Raw genomic sequence first — 25,621 nt, forward strand, 5'->3', positions numbered from 1 at the left:
GCTGATACCGGGCGGATGGCTCTGCTGGCGGTCATGGGGGTTTACGTGTGCAATTAATGCTGAATTTCCCTGCGTCGCTTGGATTTCACGGCGCTGCTCCTGCCCGCGGTTAGGGTAGGTCCTTGGCCTCGCTGTTGGTGGCTTGTTCTCATCACACGGGGATTTAAATCAGTGTGACTAGCACGCCTTAGCTCTTATCTCGCTGTGCTTTGCTGTGGGATATTACAGGTAGTTTTTCAACGCATTGTAATTCTCAATAAATCTTGGGTAAATACTTCGAATACAGCGTGAGTCTGTAAGAAGTGGCCTGCAGGGCCAGGCCAGCGGCCCATGTAGCCCTGTATTCTTTCTTTCAAGAGCAGCATTAGCAGATGACAATTACAGAGAACTTGTCAGCCTAAGTACTGTAATACTTGGTTGTTTGCAGGGCTAGAAGACATTTTGCTGATCAATTCAAAATGTAGCAGCAAGAAGGCCACGACTTTACAGACAGTCAGGATGCCAAGGAGCAGTGGTAAGTAGGAGCTTGTTGCTGGAACGGTGTCAAGGAGTAGGTAACATCTGTGACATAAACTTTTCTTCAGTGCTTTCCTTCCACAGGTAAAGGGAGAAACTCTTGTGTTCAGTTTCTACTGGTGCTACGTCCTCCACTGCAGTTCCATGTCCTGCAGGTTCTTCATGTAACTTAGACGTAAATTATATTTTGCAATGCTAGGCATTACAGCTGTAAGTTTTAGGGACAGATTATTCTTTTTCAGTTGTTGCCTTTTTTTTTTTTTTCTGATCTGGGTTTTTTACTTCTTTTTAGAAGTAATTTCTCAGTATGATATATCTGTTGTATAAAAGCATTTAGTTTAAAATGGACTCCTGGCAAATTATTGTATTTTTGTGTTGTGATTGAGCTGAAATTTAAAAAGTAATAGCAAAAAAAAATTGTTAGATCAAATTCTTTCTTGGATAAAAGTCTCTACAAAGATGACAGTGTTTCAAAGGTACATTATACCTGTTGGACTTTTGTGAGGCTCACCTGGAATATTACCTCTTCTCAAAGAAAGAGAACTAGTGATTGGCTCACCTGCATGTGTGCAGCAAAGTTTATTTGAAAAGGCTCTGAGGCAGGTTGAACATATTCTTTTCCTCCATGGAAGGGAAATGAGTGTGATTCTCCTAATGACACTGATTACCTTAAAATTCTTGGGAAGTCCCACTGAGCTTAGAGGGATAATTCTGTAGAAAGTGCTTCATACTTCGACCTAGAGCATCTGTCTCTCTCTCACCATCTTAATTTCAGAGTTCTTCTTGTTAATTATGTTGATTTTCATTAGTCTAGCATGGCATCTGTGCTACAGCTAATTTTTCCATCTTCTTTGAGACCTTCAGACTATACTTTAAAAGGGAAGAAAAGAGGATGCAATTATATTTCCATTGGAGATAATGCTGATATGGAAGTTCTTCAGGATGGCATTTAATATATGTTTTAAACCATGGAATTTGAAAGCAAGTTCTCTGTAAAGTAATCACATTTTGTTTTAAGAATCCAAGTGGAATTGTTGAAGTGACTTCTTCCTGCACCAAATGCTGACCAATGGATCCAATATATTTTTGCTGTTTATGTCTTGGAAAATTGAAAACTTTAATAAATGCTTCTGTTAAAACATCTTAAATTCTGTAGGCTGCTGGAAATTACAGTTGAAATGGAATCTGTTTAACGGCTCAGGTTTCTGAGGTATAAATGTGAAAACTGATGTGCATCTCTTTGAATAATTGTTTCTTTTCAGTTTTGGACCGAGTACAGAGCTTTTTACCACAGATGGCCCAGGCAAATGATGAGCTGAAAAGAAAAATGATAACAGCACCAGCTCATCAATTTGATATTGAAAATCTAGACAGTGCAACAGAAAAAGTTATAGAAATGGTAAGTACTTACTATGTTTTTAATTTTATAAAGTAAATTTAGATGTGATTAAAATAACTCTCTGATCTTAGAATGAGCTAATATGGTAGATAAGGTGAGGTCTTTACTATTTTAGTCTGTGATCTGCTAATGCAAAACATAGATATAATAAAAATGCTTATTTGGTTGATACTTACAACTTGGTTTTCAAACTTGCAGAATGGAATGACTGAAGATGGAGTAGTTTAGGACCAGAGTAAGACATACTTTTGAATCAGCAACTCTGAATCAAAAGTCACAAATTCTATTTTAAATATCTCCTAGGAAAATTTGGGTTAGAAACTGGACAATTATATTGTATGCCTAGTAAGGCATAACAAGACTTTAGTGTAAGAGTAGTAACTGGCTTTAAGTTGTGCTCTGTCAGTATTTTTAGGACTGACTATAGATCTTGAGTTTAGAAAAGTTGTTATGTTGTTGTGATCCTTTGTTGCTGGTATTTGTCTATTTATTCACAGTCACATCAATATTTTCTTTCTAGTTTTAACTAAAGTGCTGCAGCCACATGCTTAGATAAGAAAATTTTAATATGAAGGTGGTGTGTGCATGACCCAGCCAAGTGCCTTCTGGCCTGCAGACCCACAAGGTAAAAGGCAGAGATAAGGCAGCCTGGGGTTTGGTGTGTGAGCTGTCAGAAAAATTTACTGGCCACTGGTTGGATTCAGGCCTTATATTTGCTATAGGGCAAGATAAATTACAATTTAAATATTTAGGCATCTCTTCATGATATTTGTCATAGTCCTAGGAAAACCCAAAAGTCTTTCATATTGTGGTTGTGGTTTTCTTATGGTAGTAGGATGTTTCATGTGTTTGCTTTATGTTTTACTCCAATGATAGAAGTGATACAGAAATGTATAATATGTTAACCAAGATCTTTTTTTTTTTCCCCAGAATGTGGCTGTAGTTGAACTGAGTGATTCTGATACAGATGAGGAGATGCTAACTTCAGAAGATGACTCGGAATCTGAAGATGACTCTGTCAGCGATGAAGTGACAATAGACAACATTAAGTTTCCTAAGCAAAAGGGAGAAAAGGGCAAAATAGAAATTTTGGACAGCAAAGTGAATGAGTAAATCCATTTTATTTTACTTTAAAAAACCCAACAAAACCAACTCATGTCTTCTCACTTTGAAGACTTGGCCCTTAAAACTATTTTGTTTCCCAGTGTAGCATCTCTTGTGTGAAATGCTACAGTTTACGTGGTGGAGAATTCAGGATCAACTCATGACTGAAGGAGGCTGGGTTTCTGAAGATTTAAGTACGATTTGATGCATCCAAAAACATGGACATGGACTTTGTAGTAGATTAGACTGAGAAAGCAGCTTGAGTAAGGATCACTTGAACGAATTAAGTTAAAATTCTTGTTCTGTTGCTTTGTTGAAAAGGGCTTTTTTAATAGTATGATAGACATTTTTACTTCAAGGGCAAGAAAGAGTTAACTAGGAAAAAAGCTTTGTTTTTATATTGTTATGTACAATGTCTTCCATATTAAACATTATCTTAAAGTACCTCAGAGGTATGTCTACATTGCATTCATGACAATGACTGCTGAACACCAGAGCAGTGGCTGAGGTCCTTTCCAGCTGGGCTAGCATGGGTAAGGACAGCCATGGCAGAGGATTACTTACTCTCTTCCTGCATTGAGCTCTGCACCTTTACGGGAATGTTACAAGCTCACATGTGAAACATTTGTGGCTGTGCCAATAACCTCCATATTCAAATGGTCCACTGTGCCTCTGGGGTGTTACAATTGCTTTAAGTTACAGTTTTCATCCCCCACTTTCCCTGCTACATTTCCATTCTCTCCATTTGGTTAACAGCTGTCACTGTCAGAAGGATAAAAAGGTGAATTTTCAGCTGGCCTGTACTTAGGTTAGCTTGAAACAATTGTGAAACTAGGATCAGTGAGTCTCATTCATACTTACCTGAGATGGATCAAATACAATGATTTGGGCTGTTGTATTTACTTCATAGATTGGTTTGTATTTCAGAAGTGTCTGTCATGCTGGATGTTATTGTTTCTTAAAGAAACTTTGTATTTTTTACACCATTAAAGTAAAATCTTCTATATTGTATTTGCTCAAATATTAAACTTAATGTCATGAATTGAAGCCTGCAGTTATTTACAAAATTTATTTTGAATCCCATACTTAAAGCTCCAGTTTTAGTATCTGTTTCTGTAATATTCGTGATAAGAAACAACAAGGATTCTGATCTTCCTTTCACAATGTGACTTAAACATAGAATGAAGACACGATTTACTGGGATTAGATGATTAAACCACTGAATATTTTAGCAAAGGGGAAGGATGGGAATCAAAGAATCAGACTGCTACCTTTAATGGCAGCACACAGATCAGATGAAGCTTTGGGTGGTGTTGCATTCTAAGAGCAAGTAGTCTTAGTAGGCATAGTTTGTTAGATAAGGTTTCAATCTATAGAACGTTTTCTTCCAACAGAAAAAAAGTTTTAAAGCCAACATCTTACCTTGGTCATTTTACAGGAGATTTTCCCACAGATTAAAAAAACCCCGAAAGTATGAAATACAAAATAATAATCATGCTGTATGAAAGAGTGATAACAGTCCACATGCACAACACAAGAAGTGATTTTAATCTGTTAATGTAATCACCTTTCAAATTGCAGGCAGATCACACATTCTGTATCAACAAAAAGGTAGAAAATATTTTCAGTAACTTTAGCTTGATATGCATAGTTTAACACCAATGTTGAACTCTGTATGTACTATACAAAGATCATAGTAAGTGCACTTTCTTGCATTGATTTATGTATGGCACAAAGGTTTTTGTACTGCTGAAGAATCACCAGAGCAGAGTGTTTAATTGCTACTGTAAAACTTGAACTGATTTATAGCAAAAATGGCATAATCAGTATATTTTAGTTCAAGCCTAATGACTAATGATTTAAAATCATGTAAGTATTATGTCACAGAAATACAAAGTAGGCATGTGAGAACTCATTCTTCAGTTCTATTAAAAAAAATAAACTGAATCATGTTCTAGGGTTTTTTTGGTGGGGGGAGGCAGGAATTGTGCTACCAACTGTTGCTGCTGCATAATTTAAATAATTTCAGGGTAATTTCAAAAAGCCTTTATCTGTCAGTGAGACTAAAGTTTGGATTTGATTTATAGAAATTTATCCATGGAATGAGTGTTTTGTTTTGTTTGCTTAGTTGTAGCACTGCAGACAGCATATCCTAGGCATGGTGTTGAGTGCTTCATGTAGTCATCAAGATTCAAACTCTGCTGAAAGTTTACTTCCCAAGTGAAGCTGTTACTTTAATATTCCACAGTGATAGCCTTGGTTCTGAGATATTCATGAAGAGCTTCTTCACCTGTACAAGCAAAATATTCCCCTGTTAGAATAGCAGCTAAATGAGAGAATGTTGTCAGGCTGTAACTATTATTAAGAAAAAAATTTAAAATGCTGTAGCCAATATTTGAGTCCATAAAAACAATGGGAACTAATTACTTTACCTTCCCACTGAGATTTACAGAACTGTTTTGACAAGAAGAGGTCAAACCCAACAGATGTGGAAAGAAAAAAGAGCTGGAAAGAAAAAAGAGCTGGAATTTAACAGGCAGCCCCCCGGCTGGGACTGGAGCAGCAGCAGTATTTAGATGGCCACTGAGAGCTCATAGATGAATTTATGAACTTTGCTTTGCCTGTGTTAAAGTTTATAGGTGTAGAGAAGCTGTGTAAAAATCAGTAATCTTTTTTTTTCCCTGTTACCATCACTCAGTTTCAGGAAATGGCTTTGGAAATTCCAAAGGCAAAAATGTGTTGTGTTAGTGAAATTTGGCTTTCCTTTTTTTCCTTGTCCTGAGGATTGATCTGTCCAGACTTGTAAAGTTTCTTTGACAAGGTAGACTTCAATTTTTTTAAAAAACTCGTTTTGTAAAGAAAATATTTTTAATGCATCTTTCTCTGTGGCTGTTGGCAAATTTTGGTGACATTTTAAGGCATAAAAAAGTTTCCCATGCTCTTTAAAGTTTACAGGAGAAACCTAAATTAGTGTCCTTTCTGAGGGGAAAAAAGATTTTGGCCAGTATCTTTGTTACTTGACAGCATTTTGTAGCCTGTAGGCAGCTCTGGACAAGTTGCAATTTGACTGCTCTGAGAGCAGTTGGAGGGGGAATATTCTGTGTGCTATAGCATTATTTAGTAAATGTACAGGAAGAGCTGAATGGGAGGTATTGAGGTGTGAATATTGAAGGAAGGGAGAGAAACTAGATTACTGTAATTGGAGGAATTGCAGGAAGTGCATCCACAGCTCATGTTTTACTGGATACCCTGTACACAGGCAAAATGTTTTGTTCATTGATTAGGACTCTCAGATGAGAAACAAGAGAGGGAGAGAACAACTTACCTAAATCTTTCCCAAAGCCAGACAGCTTAAATCCACCAAATGGTGCTGCCACATCAGTTTTGTTATATGTGTTAATAAAAACTGTTCCAGCTTCTAGCTTTTCACTGACATAGAGAGCTTTGCTTATGTCTTTTGTGAAAACTCCTGAAGCTAAGCCATATTCTGTGGCATTTGCCCGCCGCAATACTCCATCGACATCCCTGTGGGAGAAAGAAATTATCTAATTGCATCTAGGTAAAGTAAACAAGTGTTAGCCACCTTCCACCTTCAGTGGGACTGAAGCACCTTTTCTCATGGCCTGCCTTCTCCAGGGAGCCTTTTTAAAGCCAACTTGTTAAGGAAGGATCGGTGTGTCAATCTGACAGATCCATGGACATTCACAGCCTTGCTTCAAACTTGTGAAGCTTTTGGCCTTACGTTTCAATGGTTAATATCTACACTGAGAAATGCCACAGGAAATGTTGCTGTATGCATACCAACTTTGCTCAGCTACTGTACAACTTGGGGATTAAAGCAATACAAGAATACTTGTAAAACAGAGCTTGGCAGCAGATGATGAATCAGTTTGCTAAATTTTTGGCCAGCTTTACAAGTTAATGGAGAATAAATGCTGAAAGTCAGCATTTATTATTATGTCTTCTATCAAGACACAACTTTTCAGGCCATTTCCAGAGTACTTCTTTTCTATTTGCATGTCATCTCCATATAGCTTCAAAAATCCATAACAGTTTAAAACTTTAAAAAATTCAATACAGTTCCTTAGCGCTGTACATAACTTATGGATGTGAAGGGTTATCTATGTGGCTCGTTCTTAACTGCGTTATCAAAGTGCAGAAAATGAAACCTGGTGGAAATACTTATATGAAGTTTCTATGTAGGGTTTCAATCTCATCTGTGTGTAAAATAATTCTTATGCTCTGAAATGAAAGATATTAAAACTGGCAGTTTACAAAACATACAGAGGAATTTTCATTTGCAACAGTAACATGCCAGTGCTACACAATGCACAACAACACTTCATGGTCTTTTGTGACAGAAAAAATCAGCAATTCCACTGGGAAAAATACACATTTTGTAATTTAATTGAGCTGTTGCAATTACCACATCAACTTCAATAAAACATTTCCCTGAAAACTAAGTCTTGTTTAAGAACTGGCACTTAGGGTTGCATTCTATCCTGTCACACATTGCCAACAGCATTAGGTCTATATTGATATGGAGCAGGATACCCCCTACTAAAAAAATGTATTTTCTCAGAATTTAGCTGGAAGAGGATCTAGGTATTCAGATTGGTCTAACAAGATTTAACAAAATACTGAATATGCTATCACTTCTTCACTTAGGGGGGAAATAGGAAAATGAAGTTTCTAACAGTGACAAGAGGAGAACATACCCATTTTTAAATTTAGAAATCACCATCACAGGACCAAAGGACTCTTCCTGGGCAATATACATATGGTCTTCAACATCTGTGAATACAGTGGGTTCCATGAAGAAACCTAAATAGAGGATAGAACATTGTTTGAGCATGGTAAAAGTGCTTAATGGTATCCTATTGTCCAGGCCATCTCTTTGCCATACTTTGAGGTCATAAATAAGTTACAACTTGAAACAGAAAATAGATATGAATGAAGTAGGAATGGAAATGCATGTGTATGAGCACCAGAGAAACGTCAGTAAAAAGGGTAAAAGCCTGGCCTGTATTGATCAGTGACAACACATGCTGTTCCCTGCCAGGCCAGAGGGTCTGCATGTCACAGGCCAGGTGATTCCTCAGGAGAAGCCCCTGTACTCTGACAGCAGGAAGACAAGGTTACAGCCTGTTGCAGAGGCCACTGTAGCCATAAGGATCTGTATATTCCAAAAAGAGAAATACATGCCTGAGGCAAAGGATTGCCTCATAATGACTGCTCATTTCTGAAGGGTGTGAAGACTTGTCCAAAAGCTAGCTCATCATTGTCAATTAAGAACTGTCCTGGTGTTATACACAAGCAATCCCTATGTCTTGGTGAGTGATTGTATTCTTCTCTGAGAGTGTAAAATCAGTTTCAGAGATTTTATATAAATTCCCTTCCCTTCCCTAAGATTTCCCATTTAGTTTTGTTACACAGATTTCCTATAGTTATGAGTCTCTACTTTCATTTTATTTAGGAATGCAATCATTATGTTTTGAAACTCTGATGTAAATGTTTTTTCTTCATTATCAATGAAGGACAGATGTCCATGAGAAAACGTTGGTTTTGTGTCTGCCCATTGAGCTTGGTGTGCATGTTGTCAAGATAGCAAAAAAAGATTTTGATAATAATACCTCTGCTAGTAGTTTCCTCAGTCAGCTTTAGTGTTAGTGTGATCTAAAGGAATATGATTATACTTATGGCTCTTGACAGTTCAAGGGTGTTACAAGAAAAGCCTTAACAGGAATAAATAAGCAAAACATTCCCATACAGACTAGACTCTGATTCAATGTCATAACTTACACTTCAGTTGCACAGCTTCTCATAATGTGAGACTTTAAAGCCCTGTGGTATCATAAGCTCACCTGGTACTATTCCCATGATAATACAACTTCACATAATGCAGCTGAGGCAATTGTGATGGCTTTTGCATAAAGTGTAAACGTTCCAAATACCTCTGAAAAGTATTTTACCTGGTCTACATACTTGTCTTCCTCCATACACAAGAGTGGCTCCTTCTTTAACTCCAGTTTCACAATATTGCAGCAGCTTTTCCAAATGTGCCTTGTGATTTTGTGGACCATGATCTGTAGATCTGTCAAGTGGGTCACCAATTTTCATCTTTTTTATTTCTTCAACCTATGAGTTACCCAATTAAAATGAAGTTACATAACATAGCAAATACTTGTTACAGTGACCAGAGATTTGTGATGCTGCATTTTTTTGTGCTATGAAGATAAGCTCTAAGAAAGGACTGGATTCTTTGAAGATGTAATGTTCCTCCCTTTTTAAAATGAGGCTTTGTCTTTTGTTTCTAATCTCTAGTTAATTCTGAAAGTTTTTCATGCAGTGCTCACGTATATATTCTCTTCTGCTATCAAGACAGACATGTAAAATGTTAGCTTTTACCAGTGCTAAATGAGTTATGACAGTGGTTTCCTGTTCTTGAGCAAAATAAATGAATTCTCCAATGGTACAGTGTGGTGACTATTGGACTTTTAGCAGTGATCTTTGTATTATTCTATCTATACTTGCAATATGCTTTTTTTTAAACTTCACAGCAGCCTTCTTCAATCCCATTGACCTAAGTTCAGTAATTATTTTTAATCTTACTTTCCTAGTTAAATACGAACTATCACTAAAGGTACAGTATCTATTTAAATGTCACTTATTTGTGCATTACTGATGAAAATATCTCCCTTCAATGCTTCCTCTTAACCCTGTAAGAAGTTCCTGAGAAGCAGCATTGCCTATCATAAGCAATAACAAGAAATTAAGCAACTGAAAATAAGAAATATAAGTGTCTATAAAACTAGTGGATCTTTCTGTCACAGTAAAACATTACTTAAACTTTAGTCCTTGAATATCTTACCACTTTACTAACAAACTCATCATGGATTGATTCTTCCACAAACAACCTGCCAGCAGCAATGCAGTTTTCTCCTTTGTTGAAATATACTGCTCCCATACCCTGTTCAGGAAAAAAACATTAATATTTATATGCATCCTTTTGTTCAGTCTTCCTTTCATTCTGTTCCCTTGGGTTCCATTCAGTGTTTGTTACCCTCAGACTGATCTCATAACTGGGAAACACGCTTCTGTGGAGACACATAGCTCAGGATGAACCCCTGAGCAGTGCTCTGTCCATTCCATCAGCCTTCCACAGAAACATTGGCTGCAGCATCACACAGAAGAGGGCTGGCAGCATGACCACTAAATATAAAACTGTGCTAATCCACTGAGCAATACTGCTTGTGTCAAAAGTCACATGGAACTGGGTGAACATGACCTAACTCTAATCTGCAGAGAATCTCCTATTTCAAGAGTGTGGATTCAGATCCCATGTAGTTTGTTCCTTTTTATTTACCAAGGACTGATACCTGCCATTGATTTTCCAGGGGCTTAGGGAGGTGGGGGAAGTAAGAGCAGGACAAATAAAATCCCTAAAAAGTTGTTTTCTGGCAGCTGGAAAGGCCTAGGGTCCTGGCATTGGTAGGTATAACCAGAATCACACGTTAGTGTCAAGTGTGTGGTAAAAAAGCATTGACTCACAATCACTTAAAGCCAGCAATGCCAGGAATAGGCCAGGCTCTGCATTACCCATTCACTTGTACAGGTGAGAACAGTGGTGGGGCCAAGCAGTGCACTGACTGCAGAGTTCCAGCTTTTATTATTTTTCATGTATACTTCACTGTGTAGTCACTCAGACTCTTGTCCTGCCAAAAGACACTCCAAAAATGGTGAAAGTGTTTAAGTTTCTTCCTGGTAGCAGTACCTACTTATGCTGGTTTAGAGAATTCACAGAAATAGCTCTTTGGATAAGAACAGTGTGGAAGAACTTTGTTTACTTCTCAATGATTGAACTGCATCCAATGTCACTTTGATGAATCAGATTACTTGAGCAGGAAATAAGCTCCCTAAATCCACTCAATTTCTCATTTGCCCATCTTATTTATGAACTTTAAACATTATGGCTTGTTGGGAAGGTGAATTATTATGGCTGATGATGTATGAAGAACTATATGCCAACAGGGAGCTCAATTCTTTGTTTTGTTGTCTTTTCTAAAGTATATTTCTTGTAGTACTGATCCCTGCCTTTTTGGTGCAGCACGGACAGTTTAATTGTGCTGGCATAAAGAAACATCCTGTAGAAAAAGAATCTGAGTCTGTTTTCTATGAGATTGCACATTTTTTCATGCAAGGGCTCCCTGGTAGGTTTTCTGGCAAGTCAAGAAGAATATTGCAGTACTGTGAGGATGCATCACAAAAGCTTTGAATATATTTTACTTTGAAGCAACATTACCATTTTTACAGCTCTGTCAAGTTCACAGTCGCTGAATATGATCAGTGGTGATTTACCACCAAGTTCAAGAGAAACTTTCTTCAGATTAGCAGCTGCACTGTAAAAAAACAAAAATAATCATAGAAACCAAATTTTTAATATCTTATTTCATTATTTTCTTTGAATCATAACTAGTGAAAATGTATAAACCTCTATTTTCCAATATGACTTAGTAGAATTCTACACAGCAGTAAACAACCATATGCAGTTATGCTTTTTCATTACTGCTGCATGCACAATATAACTAATAAGATACTTCACAACTAGATTAAGCAGTGTTTATTTATTAATCTTTTGCTGAAAGTACCTCTTCATGATCTGTTTACCAGTTGGTGTTGAACCAGTGAATCCAACCTTGCGAACATCTGGATGTTCAGACAGGTGCTGTCCCACTAAGCCACCTATCAGGGTGAGGAAAACAGTGTAACAGGACAGTATACAGGTAATTTTTACTACTCCAGCAGCATTGTAATGCAAAAGGAGCTAACAACATGTCAATCAAGTACAAAAAGACATCCTTATTTATATTTACAGCTTTTTTCATATCACTATGAAATATTTCATATTAGTTAACTTGGATCACATCAGTGCCTTCAAATTCCCCCGTCTGTTTAGACTAAAGAATTTCCCAATATTCCACTGTATGTGGAATTATCTGATTTGTAACGAAGCCTGACCCATACAGTTGCTCTGTTGCTTTTCTCCCTTGGGGGAAAGAGGAAAATGGTGACATCAGGTAACACAGTATGGACTGTGACTTACCTATAGTGATCAATATGCATCTTATCAACTTGCTCTAAGTCTCACAGTCACATTTAAATCCACGTGATGATAAGATTAGGAGAAAAATTAAGTTTTACAATCAAGTGAAACGTGTCTCTGTAACATATTCTTTTCCAGACTGTTCACACTATTTGTGTGAATTTGCAAAGGGCATAGGCTGAGAGCTCTTACCAACAACTAGAGCCAGTTGACATATAAATTTTTCCTATTCTCTTCTGAAAATATGTGAAATCACTGTATGACATAGGTGCAAGTCTCTTATCTGTGGAGATACATGTGCTTATGTAATAGGTAAAGTCCTAGTTCACCAGTTTTAGCATGACCTTTTCTCCCCAGAAAAATGATTAGTTGAAGTTTTACCTGAACCAGGCAGAATATTTATAACGCCCTTAGGAAATCCAGCTTTAGCTGAGAGTTCTGCAAACTTCAAGGAAGTCAGAGGTGTGACCTAAGTAGAAACATTTGGATTAGGCCTCCTATTTTAATTAAATGCATGATGATAGCTTTTACATTCAATACATCTTAGTTTTGATGCAATATTCCCCTTATTACAGTATTGACAAATTAAAAGTGAGGGCTTCTTGTGGAAAATAATTCATTCTTGAAAATGAGAGTAGTGCCAGAGCAGAATTGGAGACAATCATTACCTTGTATCATCGTGGCAATTTGTATTATTATACAGGCACTTTAAAACATATGACACAGTCAACCCATGGGTACATATGATGGATCAAACTATGGGTGAAATTTGCTAGATTGCCTGAATTATTTTTCCTGAACAGGGGCACCTGGGCCATCTGTATATTCCTTTTTGCTTTTACCTGAGCTGGCTTGAGCACGAGCGTGTTGCCTGCAGCCAAGCATGCTGCGCTCTTCCATGCAAGCATCATCAGTGGGTAATTCCAGGGGATAATAATTGCACAGACACTTAAAACAGGGAAAAAACAGGGAAAGATTACATACTTGATGGCAGCTTTTCAATGGCTTTTCTGCATATCAAGGCTGTCACCATAAAGAAAAAAGTGATACTTACCCTAATGGTTCTTTCTTGGTGAATGTTAGATTATGGTTTGGCCTGGCCTGATTAATTGGAATTGTAGCACCCTAAAAGACAGAGGAGGAACAAATCTTCATACTGTTTAATAAGTTTTATTCAAGTACATTTGCCATGTAAGTTTGTTTTGGAAAGCTACAGAGTAGGCTGCAAAATCACAAGCATTTTTGCACCAGGGAAAGGGGTGGGGATTCTTCTACTGTCTGATTGCCTACTGTGGATATTGTAATCAGCTCCTGAATGAAATAAAAGCACAGATAACAATAGTATCAAAGAACATTAAGTGAGGGTCTGATGGACAAAAAAGAGCTGGATTAAGTTCTTGATTGTGGATCTTAAAAGATACTTGGGGAAATGCTCTTGAACCTGAGCCACATATTGTGCCATCAAGCCTTGGTCAGACTGTAGCATAGCACATGAGTCTCTGCACTTACCTGCATGATAAGCACAATGATATTCTGTTCCACGAATAATCAAGTGCTAACTAAGCATGCATATGTACTGTGACACCTTAGCTGATTTCTTAGATCTTTAGGGTCACATTCTAAATCCATATTCTCCAACTGGAGGTGGATTACCTTTTTGTATTGACAGGGAGACCCATTCTAGGTAAAATTCTAATTATGGTTTAGTTTTTGATTCCTCGATTACTTTTTCCTTTTACTGTTTTTTTGCACTGTTTCAGAAGAACAACAACAAAAAAGAAGTGTAGAGAAGTACTGCCATTGACTACTTCCTTCACACATTCACTTGCCTGAATTTTGTCACACCATCCAGCGAAGTATCTGAATGTTTGCACAGACATTCCAATATGAGTCTTCAAAGCTAAAGTGTAGACAGCTCCTGAGTCAAGAGACTCTATTGTTGCTAACTCTTCTTGATGTTCTTCCATCAGGTCTGCAAGTCTAATAAAAACGTTAAAAATCCACATCAAAGAGAAATGGCATCTAACAACTGACAACCTAAAATTCTATTGGATATGGCAAAGAAGCATAATTAAAATACCATTCCCACTGAATTTGGAGGTGGAGTACTGGAGCAACTGCTTCTTAACATCAGTAAGGGACTGAATAAGTGCCCATTAGTGTGCAAATGTCTTCACATTGGCTGTAGTGGACACTGAATGAAAACATGAACAGTGTAAACTTACCTGATTGTTCAATTATGGTTTTGTAAATAAAATCATAATTAGATTTTTTTTCTGTTGTACTATAAGGAGCCAGTTATAGAAAGTAAGACCAGTAAGTCAGAAAGTAAATGCACAATAAAAAGGAATGTTGAGTAATCAAAAGTACCAAGGAGGAGTAGTCAGGATTCTTGCTTAAGAAGGAGAAGGTTCAATTTTAATTGGATATCTTCTATTAATGATTTCTTAAGATGACATAGCAGAGCTACGAGCTTTAATGGTACAAACCTTCTCTTTGGTCCAGCACTCAAATTCTCTAGTTTGAACAGAGGCCAGAGAAAAAGACCCTTATTTGAATTAAGGCGATCCAGAGAGAGCCTTTATTTGTCTGGGGAATGGTTTGCAACACAAATACTCTGCTATAGCTATCCTAGAGAGCCAGTCACCTAAGTGAAGAGTTTAATCCAGGGACAACCTATGCTGTGTAGGGGAGCTGCATTTTCCATATACCCAACATAGTTACGTTTGCAAATCTTGCAAGCGTAAAACACTGAGACCTTAAAAGTTACTCTTCAGGGCAGAGTTAACTTGGGCTCTCAAGCACTCTACATTCCTAATAGAAATTAAACACAAGTTTGTGCATGCTTTGAATATGTGCACACTTGTGAAAAATGTAAGTGACCAGGTGTATTTAATGTTCAGTTCTGACTTGCCCATTTTCTGTTGTGATTACTACTCAACTCTTTTTAAAAGAGTCCTGCAGGCCTTTTTCCACAACCTGATCACACACTTTATAAGCCAAGTAGAATTTCTGGCTTTGCTTTCATTCTCTTTTGCTAAGATGCCTGCAACGTCTTGTAAAATGTGGCATTTTTTGATACTTTTTTATTTTTGATTATATCTACTTGGTTCACAAGGACATGGTAAAAGAGGGGAGGGGAATTTGCATCCAAAGCATTCAACAAAGTAAAAAGTCCTACAGCTCTATTAATGTGATAACAAATGATCTGCTGCATACACTAAGCAAAACATATTCACTTGCCTGAATATGTTTTCTGAAGTGCAGCATCATGTTTCCCTGTGCTCCTCTTCCTTAGCTGCTAGAGGTCAGAAGACATGGAATGCATTCCCTACTCCTTCCTGTCTTGCTAGGCTGAACCCTTATGGGAACAGGATCGTCTTCTAGCTGCCTATTCCAAACCTCTGAATCAGATGGATCTTTAATTTCCAAATCCTCACAGACGTTATGCAGAGAGCAGTGACCCATCCCTGCACCCAGTCAAACTGCCAGACTGTTGTTTTGCCTTGCTATCCAAATGCACAGCCTGCCACCATCTTGCAGCTGCCAACTGTGTCACTGATCCTTCCTCTCCTGTGTATTCTGATGCCCAGGGCAAGCCTCCTGGCACAGCACAATAAAGGCTTGGCATAGCAGTGTGTATGGGCACACTACTGGAGATTGTATTTTTTTGAAGGTGAAAAAAATTCCTTCTTTTCTCTACAGATAAACATGCAGTCTCCTCAGCACAGTTTACTTGGCCAGGAGGTCCAACAGTAATGTTGATGAATCTGCAAACTACACCCTGCAAAAGGAATTTGTTTGATACACAGGATCTACTCCTTCATGAGCTCCTTGGGGCAGACAGTAGCAATCTGTTATATCTTTACTCATGTCTACTCATTCATTTACATGTTCTAGAACTGAAAAAGCAAGGAAAGCTCTTCATATAGCTCCACAAAAGAGGTTTTCTTTATAGGGTAGCTATAAAGCTTCTAGTCATCTGAAGTCTGAAAGACAGTGTTCTCCCTGTGCTTGCTGTCAGGCACCAGAGGCATCATGCTGTGTATGAAGAATCTATAATAACTGGGCTTTTATTAGCTGCCTCCAGTATCACTCTCACAATATACAGACAGTATGACCATCTTTCCACCAAAACCCACCATTAAAATACCATTCATTCAGCTTATCTTCTGAACCAATAATAATACAGCCAAAATGAGAACCAGGCATCCTCTAGACACAGTGAAATAAACACAAAAGAGAGAGGTGTCTCAGATAAATGCTGGATTCAGCTTAGAGAATTTCTGCACAGGACAATTCTTCCACTACAGATCTTAACACTTTTTCTAGAGTGGGTCTTTAGCCAGATGAGAAGTATACTGGAATATGATCCTAGAAAAATCTAGCCTCAGTTAGAGTCTATTTCAAAATTAATGGCAATGTAGTTGTTCGTTTGCAACGATGGAGTAAAGATGCAGGCAAGCTTAGCAAGGTAAAATCTCTGCCTACCTAACCCAGGTAGGCTCTGTCTTTTAAAACTTAGCCTTATTTCTACAGAAGGGTGTGGACTTTACAAGGGAATTTTCAATCCTTGCAACAAAACCCATATAGATAAAATTATGGGTATTAGGGGTATCAAGTATTTAAAATATATTTTCCTCAAATTCATTTCCACTCATAAATAACTATGAAAGAATGGTGGCAGTGAGACAACACAAAATTCTTCTCTGCCACAAGGAATACTGGCCAGCTAAAACCTGAGGGTGGAGTAAATCAGGGGATGAAAAGATGGTCAATCTGGATCCTCTGACAGTGGGATTATGAATATCTATCATATTCAGAGAATGTACACAACAATTCTTCAGAGAAACCAACCAACAAGATTTGAGGAAATGAAACAAACACAAGCTGTCCTTTACATACCTGTACATGAGTTGCCCTCTTTCCCTTGCATTCATTCTTCCCCATTCACCATTTTCAAATGCCTCCTTTGCTGCTGCCACTGCCTTGTCAACATCAGCCAGTGAAGCAGAAGATACACTGGCTATTATCTGTCCAAAGGTAGCATTGTGTTAGCTCAAAATGAAACGTTGGGATTAAGATTGTAACTCCTTCCTCCTAAACTTCATGACTGGGTATAAGCAAATACTTAATACCCTCAGCCATGCAGCTGTCATGGGTAAGTCAGGCTGCAAAAAGTGCAGACACAAGTAAGGTGGCAGAATTTGGAGGACACTGCAGGGACTCAGATTCCTAGATTTTTCTTCTTCATCAAAACAAGATTCATTGTCCCATTAGATTTCACACTCTCTTTCCGTATGTAAAACTAATGTGATACTATAAAAGCTGAAAATCTTTATATGTGGTGTTACAATCTAATATCTAAACATCCTAAAACAACTCCCACATTTTCTGTTTCTAAGGAATGGAACTTCTGTTACCATAAACCACCATAAACACACAGTATTTTGTGATGACTGTGTTCCATAAATACACACATTGTAAATTCTAATACAGAATTGTTGCGACTTTTATTCCATTCTATAATGAGTTTCAGGAAAAGTATCAGAGTCTGAATTCTGATGACAGAGAAATTTGTGTCATTGATTTTAGCAGAATTTATTTACTCTAGAGTTAAATGACAATTACATAGACATCAGAATCTCTTCTCTTATTTATATTTCATAGTTGTGAGTTGCTCATCCAAGATTCGGTAGTTCAGGACTGAAGTGCAACTGAATCTATTTTCCTATTGAAAAGTTATTTTTCTTACTGGGAATTTAACGGGACATTTTAATGTCACACTGACATCAGATTTGTAAAAAAAGTTAAAAAAAAATGAAGTTGATTACTGGCAGGATATATATATTCAATATCCTAAAAGAAACACTTCCTTAGCAACTAAACTTCAGCAAAGTTTAAACGAGAATGAAAGCAAGGTAAAACATATAGCTAGGTATGGAAATTGATGCAATAATTGAAGTGGAAGTAGGTAATTTTTGCTTTGCAGCTTGTCTGAAATGGAAAAAGTGTAGAATACACAAGCTGTGAAATAAATTGAAACAAAATTATTTCTAGAGTTTGTTTAATATGTACTGTATGAGCAATAGTCAGGTAATGGTTTAGATTTTTTAATAGGCAAAAAAGTTGAAATAAACCGGTAATGTTCATATTTAGAAATTACTTACTGATCCATCTGCTGGATTTATAGTGTCATATGTTTTTCCATCATCAGCATTTATAAACTGTCCATTTATGAAACACTGGTATGGCATATTCACAGTCATGTTGTTAATATTTTTTGAAACCTGAGTGAAATAAACAACAAATTAATTTTATTTTTTCATAACTAATATTCTAATGTAGCTTAACAAGCTTTTGATATCTGCAGCCAATATCGAGATGCATTTGAGCATTTATATGTGGCTGTTAGAAGTAAAATGTAATGGAAACCATATTCTCCCTCAATGCTAATGACCATACTCTGAGCCAGTTAAGCAGATTTCTGCATTTTTTTACCACTGGATCTCTATGTTCAAATCAATACTAAACCCTGGCTAAGACCAGTCTTGGTGTAGTTGAATCAAATGCATAATTCTCAGATTCGAGAAACCCTGATTTGCTTAATGACTTAAAAAAACATGGAATCCTCCTTTCACGTAGATTTTTCAAACAGATTCTTAGGAGAAAAATCTGGCACTGTACCCCTGAAAAGCAGAGGGTCAAGAACCATTCTGACTGAAACATACTGGCAGGACAGTGCAGGGGAGGTAGGAATATGTGCCCGGGTGTGAGCTACTCTACTGTGTGTTCTTGATCTCCTGGATTCTGGAATGCTGTAAGTGACATTACATATTCACTTCCATTCCAAAATGCAAACATATAAAAGTTTATATAACCAAATATTTGTTTGCTTCCCTACAGCATCAAGCAGTCTAATAAAATTCATTGTCTACCCTTCCCTAAGGCCCAAGAAAGACTAAGCAATAAATGGAAAATAAAAGGTCTTACATAATCAACTACTAACTCTTCCTCTTTGTCTTCTCCTCTGAATTTTCTGACAGCCATCTGAATAAAATCTGCAAATTTAGTGGCCATATACACATCTTCATTCTGTAGTTGAAGTCCACTATATTTCTGTTTGATCTCTTCTAGCATTCTAAAGATTTTGAAGAAAGAATAAATTTGCAAATTACAAATCAAACAATTTTTCAGATAATCAAATCATTAGAAGGTTGAAAGGGATCAAAACTGGGCAGCAGTTTTTATACATGTGAATATGTGTGTATGTTTCTCTGACAATAAAGGCAAAGAAGTTGTTGCATTTTAATGAAACCTGTTAGTTTAACTGGGGGTGCTATGGAAAAGAAAATGTCAGTTCTGGAATGCTCTTAGGTAAACTTTTGGAAATAAATGACAGATAGAAGATATTGATATACTATTGGAAAACAGTATTTGAGACTACTCTACCAATATATGGAGGACATTGAGATTGGTAAGTAATAAGCATGGTAACCAGTTTGTTTAAAAAAACCTGAAATGCTGCTTTTATATTATGGCCTGGAATATCTGAGCTGCTAACAGAAGGGAAATGAGGTGACCCAAACCATGAAGAACTCAATGCACTTGTAAGCAGGGGCTCAAGTCTCTCTACGAAAGGCTCCTCTTTCCCTCTGGGGAGATCTTTCTTTGGATCTCCTATCAGTCCCCTGGTCCTGAGATACCTGTCTCTGCATGCAGATAAGTTTGAGCATCACCATGCCCCACCATGTGGCTGATGTGAAGTCAACAGGAATTTTCCTTCAGTAGAAAGAGTAGGATTACATCAATATCTCCTAATTTTGGGAGAGGAACTGTACCATGTTTTCAAAAGTAGGAAAGGGAATAGTTAAGAGTATTGGAAAACATAGTGGGATTATTTTTTTAAACACTACTTTATTAACCCTGATTTAAAAGCACAGTGACAACTTCATTTTCATCAACTTTGGCTTCAACATTTTGTTATTTTGAATATTTTTTACCTGACAACATGCATAGAGGATGCTCCAGATTTGAAGAAGTCTGTCGAATTCTCAATTGCAGCAACATTGGTTAAAATTCCCTTCCAAATAGCCTAATAATACATAAAAATAACAGAGGCAATAATCAATAATCCTCTAATTGCAAGAAGTATTTATCAAACTGTATTTTCCATGGTATCTGTGCCTACAACATGTATTATTTCAAAGATTTCTAAAACACAGAATTATTTTACAAGGGTCTAGAACAGTCTAGAGACCTGGTGTTAGATAATAAATTTTGCAGCATAATTAGCTGATCAAAATTCATTATTTTGTCCATGATAATTTTACCTTATCAGGCAAGAAACCTGAATGGTACAATGCTACAATTTTCAGGCCCATTTTTAAAAGACTTTTATTCTCCAAATAACAACTTCCCATTGCATTATGGAATACGTTGTCCATAGAGGCAAGGACAGCCTGGAGCACTTTGTGACTGGATTGATGGCATTTCAGGCCCCTGGGCAGAGCTTATAAGTGGTTTAAGCTGCATGTGTGAGACAGCAAAATGAATAGTTAAATAACTGTCAATGTAGTTTTTCAATTAATTATAATTGGGTTTCAGAGTTAGCAGGTAGTGTCATGAACTGATGAGTTTATTTGCTATTTTTTCAGTCAGTCAATAGCTCCAGGCAGCATTTAGGTTGCTGGCAAGCAGGTTCAGGGTAATCTTGAAGCAGCAGTTTAAAATACTAGTGCATCAAGCTGCCTGACCTGTGCCAAAAGTTAAGAAACCTGCAGCAGAGTTAGCAAAAGGGAGGACATCTATGACTCATCTGCTCTGGCACAAAACTTTAGTGACAAATGTGGCTTTCAGCTAAGCTCCTGACATTTACTACAGAGGGATGGATTTCAAGAGAGAGCAGAAAAGTGCCTCTCTGGCTATGAGAGCTTTTGGCTCCAGCTGTCCCAACCCTCTGCCAGATAGCCTCTTGAGTGTGGCTGTGGTAAAAGAGACAGTGCACACAGGTACAGTGAGAAAACTTGTGCTTTTTGCTTTCAGATTGCTGTTCTAAGACCCCCTGGAGCTTGTCAAACAGGACCACTCTGAGCACATCCTAGTGATTAACACCACAGTGAAGAAAGGATTCCAGAACTATCCAAGTCTATCAGTGTTGAAAAACTCACTGCTGTGAGGCAAAGGTCCATTTGTTTTTCCTCACTCCCACCTTCATCATTCATAGATATTTACCACAACTGATGCCCCAATCACTGTCTTTGTATCACTTGTATCTGAAAGGAAACCTTGTAAAGTGACATACAAGTACTCTAGTGAAATCCCAGTTTCACTTGAATTAATGTCAATAGCTAAACATATAACTCCCATATGAGTACATTTTATTCAAAAACAATTTGCATGACTAAATAAAAGATATGCCTTGCCAATAATAAGTATGCAAAACTTTTGTCTGAAGTAATACCCTACAAAAGCAGTTTATTGAATTACCCTAATATCTTCTGCCATCTTTTTCTCCTCCTCTGTAAGTTCCAGGGCAGTTGTTTCATCAGCAGAGAAGTATTTAGATGCAGGGATCATTTTTCCATCTTCAAACTGCAGATTTCTCACTAGTACCTGAGAAATGAGAGGATATGGTTTTAAATTGCCTGGGTAAATCCTTATGTGAAGAGTTTTTAGGCATTAATATGGTTATTGGAACGGTAAAATAAATAGCTTGAAGGAAAGTTGATACGATGCAGGCAATTTAGCACAAGCCACTCCTACTTGATTTTCAGATTCTCTCCTGGTATTAGTACATTTTACTCCATATTGGAAATGAATGTGGATTGAGTGTGAAGCAAAACATGAATGTTTTCTTTATAGGTAAGGGATTGATAAAGTCCAAGCGATAAACTCCGAACTCCAGTCTGTCATTAGCAGCTGGATTTGTGTAGCCTGACAAGTCCACACTACTTGCACTTCCTGCTAAAGTTATGCCATCCATGTTTAAGTTTGCCAGACTGAGCACTTACCATCTTCCCATCATTTCCAAAAACGACTAGACCATTCTTGGTTACAAGTCCAGGTCTTGAAGCACCTTTTATTGCCAGCTCTTGTCCAGCAGGCACTGAAGCATCAAATAATGATGACCCATAAAATGTAACCATCTAAAAATAAATGTAATGTATGTAATTAAAAAGGCACAGATTCTAAACATGCTCTAAAATTTTAACAATTATATAACACTGTTTTGAACCTTTAATATAATACAAATAACAGTACCTACACATGGAAAACATGTTACAACAATATTTCTAGATCTTTACAAACCAGAACACGTAACATTTCTCAAGCTGCCCAAACCTGCAAAGCTGCTTAGCTGTAACAAAGTGCATGCTGGAACCAGAGCAGGAAGGGAAGCAGCTTTTATCAGTGCATGCCCAGACTGAGAGACTAGCAGAAACCTGACTGTGATTGGTGGAGTCCAGCTCTGCTCCCAGGCTGGCAGTGCTGAACACTGCCTCTCTCTTGGGCTTTTTCTGGCCTCTTAAATCAGCAACAGTTCCTGGACATTAAAGCAGAACCAGGATTTTGGAGCAGCCTACCAGCAGATGACTAATAGTTAAGTAACAAAATCTGGACATCACAGCCAGGAAAGATAATGTGATTTTTTTAAAATACTTTATGTAAGTACAATGTGGATCAAATATACAGTATCCTTAATACACTGAAAGTAGTTGGTTTTGGATAAAATCAGATAGATTTATTTCTGCAAATGACCTAGGCCCAAATGTCCTTAAAATAAAATCGCCTGTTATTTCAGTAGTTCACAGTGTTTCACTGTATTGTCAATACTGTGATGTTACTCCCTGTACAGCATAGGTTGCATTATACTGTAATGCATGTCTGCTTCCCAGGGTGACTGGCACAGTCTGGTTTTACTCTTCTTACCTTTGTATCATGCCTCATTTTTTTTTCAGATATTGTTCTTATCTTTCTTCAAATTAAATGAATCTATGATTACAAAACTCTTAACTGTGTTCTGTACATTTTATTTAGAACATTCTGTTCTAGGTATATACAAAACATATGGTCATCAAATTCAAGCTACTTCAATGTAACTCTCATTTGTATTCAGTTGTATGCAGACACTTTTAATTTTGTAATATAAAAGGGTCAAAAAGAGGTTGCAGAAAAGAATAATATTCTTCTGGTTTTCAGAGCATACCTGGCCATCTATTGTTGTCCACGCTCCAGGCACTTTATCATGTCCTCGAATCCAGTTGTGCAAAGCTGCTGCAGGTTGGTCCCAGGAGATCTAGGAAATCAAGACATGCCAGCTAGTTCTTCTCTGTTTAGGTATAACTCAAATTAACTAAATTTTCCCTCCTTCTCTTTCAACCATTCACGTATTTAAGAACGCAGAAAGGGTCTGGTCTAATAAAGGAAGATCAGTGATCTCCAGATGGCTAATCATTAAAGGCCTACCAAATGGGATGCTCTTAGCACTTCTGTGCTCCCTGTGGTCTATATCTTCTCATAGATTCTCCTTCTCACACTAATATAATGAAAACATAACTCTTACTACTAAGTATTCATTCTTAAATAATTAATACTATGATTAACAAATTTAATAAGCACACTATGAATATAAATAAGAGTATGTCTGGGGTATCACCTTCTACTCAAAACGATGTATTTATTTCTTGGATCCTAAGTTCTTCATCAATCTACAAACTTCTATTAAAATACTTTCTATTCATGTATTACCCCTTTATAAATTGTTCCATAAATAGAATTGCTGCTACAACCTGCAATTCCTTTAAAACTTTGAGGAAAAAGGAAATAATGTTTTAAGAATGCTATGTACATTTAATATGAAACACTAGTGAAAATGTATTGATTTATCTTTGCAGAATTGTGACCAAATCTGCCAAAATGAATTAAAATATCAGAATAGCTATTAGATAACAAAACTCAAGTATTCAGCATCCTTCTTAGACTAAACACAAAGAATATGTAGAATCAAGTTTTAAGACAATGCAAATAGTTTTACACCAAGGAGATTAGGCCAGTTCTCTCCAAGAAAGGTCCTTAAATATTATGTTATACTATTTTATGTTATGTTATATTTTATGGATTAATAAAAATATCCTTATGCAAAGCTATTTGTAAGGTAAGTCAGAAATTGAAATGTGGTTAAAAGCATCATCTACAATAATTCAGGTCAAAATTGTTGGAATAATTTTTACTTTTTTTTTTTAAAAAAACCAAACTTTTGCACTGGTCTAGAAAAGGAAAAGAAGGTATTACAGGCAGCATTCACTACCATTTTGTGCTTGCCTTCCCAACCACATAGAAGATCAGCTAATGCAGGGGGGTGCTTAGATAAAATAATTCTCATATGGGAATTTAAATATTTTTTTTAACTGTTGTTCGTTTATATGACCTCTGTTGGTTTTTTTTCTTGGTGTTAGCAGGAAAAGTGCCAACATTTGCTTTTCCTAACACCAAATCTATTTCTGGTAGAGACTTTCATATGGACTGTTGGTAACAACAAGAGGTATCTTGATTCAATGTCTTATTTACAAGTATGATAACTCATTAAGAATCCACTGTGCTTCTAGACACCTGTATGATCCCAAATAGGACATCAAGTTTCTAAATACATGTAACTGCTGAAAGGGAATAGCAACTTAGCCTAGGGCTCCATTACATGCATTTTTGGAGTCATCCCAGGAAAAAGAGGTGGGGAAACAACTGAGTTAAAATTCATGTTAACTTCATATTGCTACTTTTGTAATCTGAGTTTATAACTTTTCTAATGCTGTGCACAAAACCCAATGTTATTTAACAGTACCTCTGCATTTTCCTTTTTCTGGATCCCTTCATATGTGGCCCCTTCTTTAGGCTGAGGTATACGAGGGGCTTTACCATCAGCAATTAGATGTACAGCTTCCACCTAAGTGAGAAAGTAATAGATTTAATGTTAGCTTGGTTCATCTTTTTTTCCTCAGTCATACTTGTGAATGACAGGAGAAGACTTTCTGCCACAAGGTGAATTGGTTTGGGGTTTTTTTAAACCTAGGATTTCCAAAATCTAAGGGACCAATGCTGCCCTGATTAACATACATACACAGTTAAACTTCTTTGACAAAAGAAATAGCCTCCAAAATTTGATGGTAGTATCTAGTCACAAAACTTATAGCAGATGCCTAAAATTCTGGAGGACAAAAATGTGCCTCAGTATGATTGCCTTCAAATTCTTCCTTTTTCGTTATGCAAAAAGTTATTTATCTGCATTTAAATGGAAAGAGAAAAAAAATCTCTAATGAACAATGCTGAGTATTTTTTATTCATTTTCTTTTATTCACTTTAAAAAAATACAAAAAAAGGACACGCATACAAAATCCAAAGCCAATCCACCAGGGCTCTGAGTTTAAAACATAACTCCTTTCCTTCTCTTTTTTTAAAAAACATCACTCCTAACTTTTTGTTCTCTCTGAGACTCTAAAAGA

The 25,621-nt window shown here is 36.9% G+C and overlaps 2 protein-coding genes across 2 annotated transcripts in view; one reads left to right on the forward strand and one right to left on the reverse strand.

Annotated features, from left to right (window-relative positions):
• The first annotated feature begins 289 nt into the window (after positions 1-289).
• CUNH12orf45 (chromosome unknown C12orf45 homolog) lies at positions 290-3,273 on the forward strand. The gene is made up of 3 exons (XM_029963535.1): positions 290-514; positions 1,779-1,915; positions 2,846-3,273. Exons 1-3 carry the CDS (start codon positions 499-501, stop codon positions 3,026-3,028), a joined length of 336 nt encoding a protein of 111 aa, XP_029819395.1. The 5' UTR covers positions 290-498; the 3' UTR covers positions 3,029-3,273.
• Positions 3,274-4,216: 943 nt separating this feature from the next.
• Positions 4,217-25,621, reverse strand: part of ALDH1L2 (aldehyde dehydrogenase 1 family member L2) — a 28,955-nt gene continuing 7,550 nt past the window's right edge. The window contains exons 5-23 of the mRNA XM_029963397.1: positions 24,964-25,065; positions 23,332-23,421; positions 22,136-22,270; positions 21,612-21,737; positions 20,126-20,217; positions 19,116-19,263; positions 18,293-18,412; positions 17,028-17,155; positions 13,952-14,102; positions 13,177-13,247; positions 12,965-13,070; positions 12,504-12,591; positions 11,668-11,761; positions 11,322-11,418; positions 9,891-9,989; positions 8,992-9,157; positions 7,738-7,843; positions 6,345-6,544; positions 4,217-5,309 (exon numbers count right to left, since the gene is read on the reverse strand). Coding sequence (XP_029819257.1) covers positions 5,254-5,309; positions 6,345-6,544; positions 7,738-7,843; positions 8,992-9,157; positions 9,891-9,989; positions 11,322-11,418; positions 11,668-11,761; positions 12,504-12,591; positions 12,965-13,070; positions 13,177-13,247; positions 13,952-14,102; positions 17,028-17,155; positions 18,293-18,412; positions 19,116-19,263; positions 20,126-20,217; positions 21,612-21,737; positions 22,136-22,270; positions 23,332-23,421; positions 24,964-25,065 — 2,175 coding nt within the window. The 3' untranslated portion in view covers positions 4,217-5,253. The remainder of the gene's footprint in view (positions 5,310-6,344; positions 6,545-7,737; positions 7,844-8,991; positions 9,158-9,890; positions 9,990-11,321; positions 11,419-11,667; positions 11,762-12,503; positions 12,592-12,964; positions 13,071-13,176; positions 13,248-13,951; positions 14,103-17,027; positions 17,156-18,292; positions 18,413-19,115; positions 19,264-20,125; positions 20,218-21,611; positions 21,738-22,135; positions 22,271-23,331; positions 23,422-24,963; positions 25,066-25,621) is intronic.

This window comes from Manacus vitellinus, unplaced genomic scaffold (genome assembly GCF_001715985.3).
Source record: "Manacus vitellinus isolate BGI_N305 unplaced genomic scaffold, ASM171598v3 scaffold_5_pilon, whole genome shotgun sequence".
NCBI classification, from domain to species: domain Eukaryota; kingdom Metazoa; phylum Chordata; class Aves; order Passeriformes; family Pipridae; genus Manacus; species Manacus vitellinus.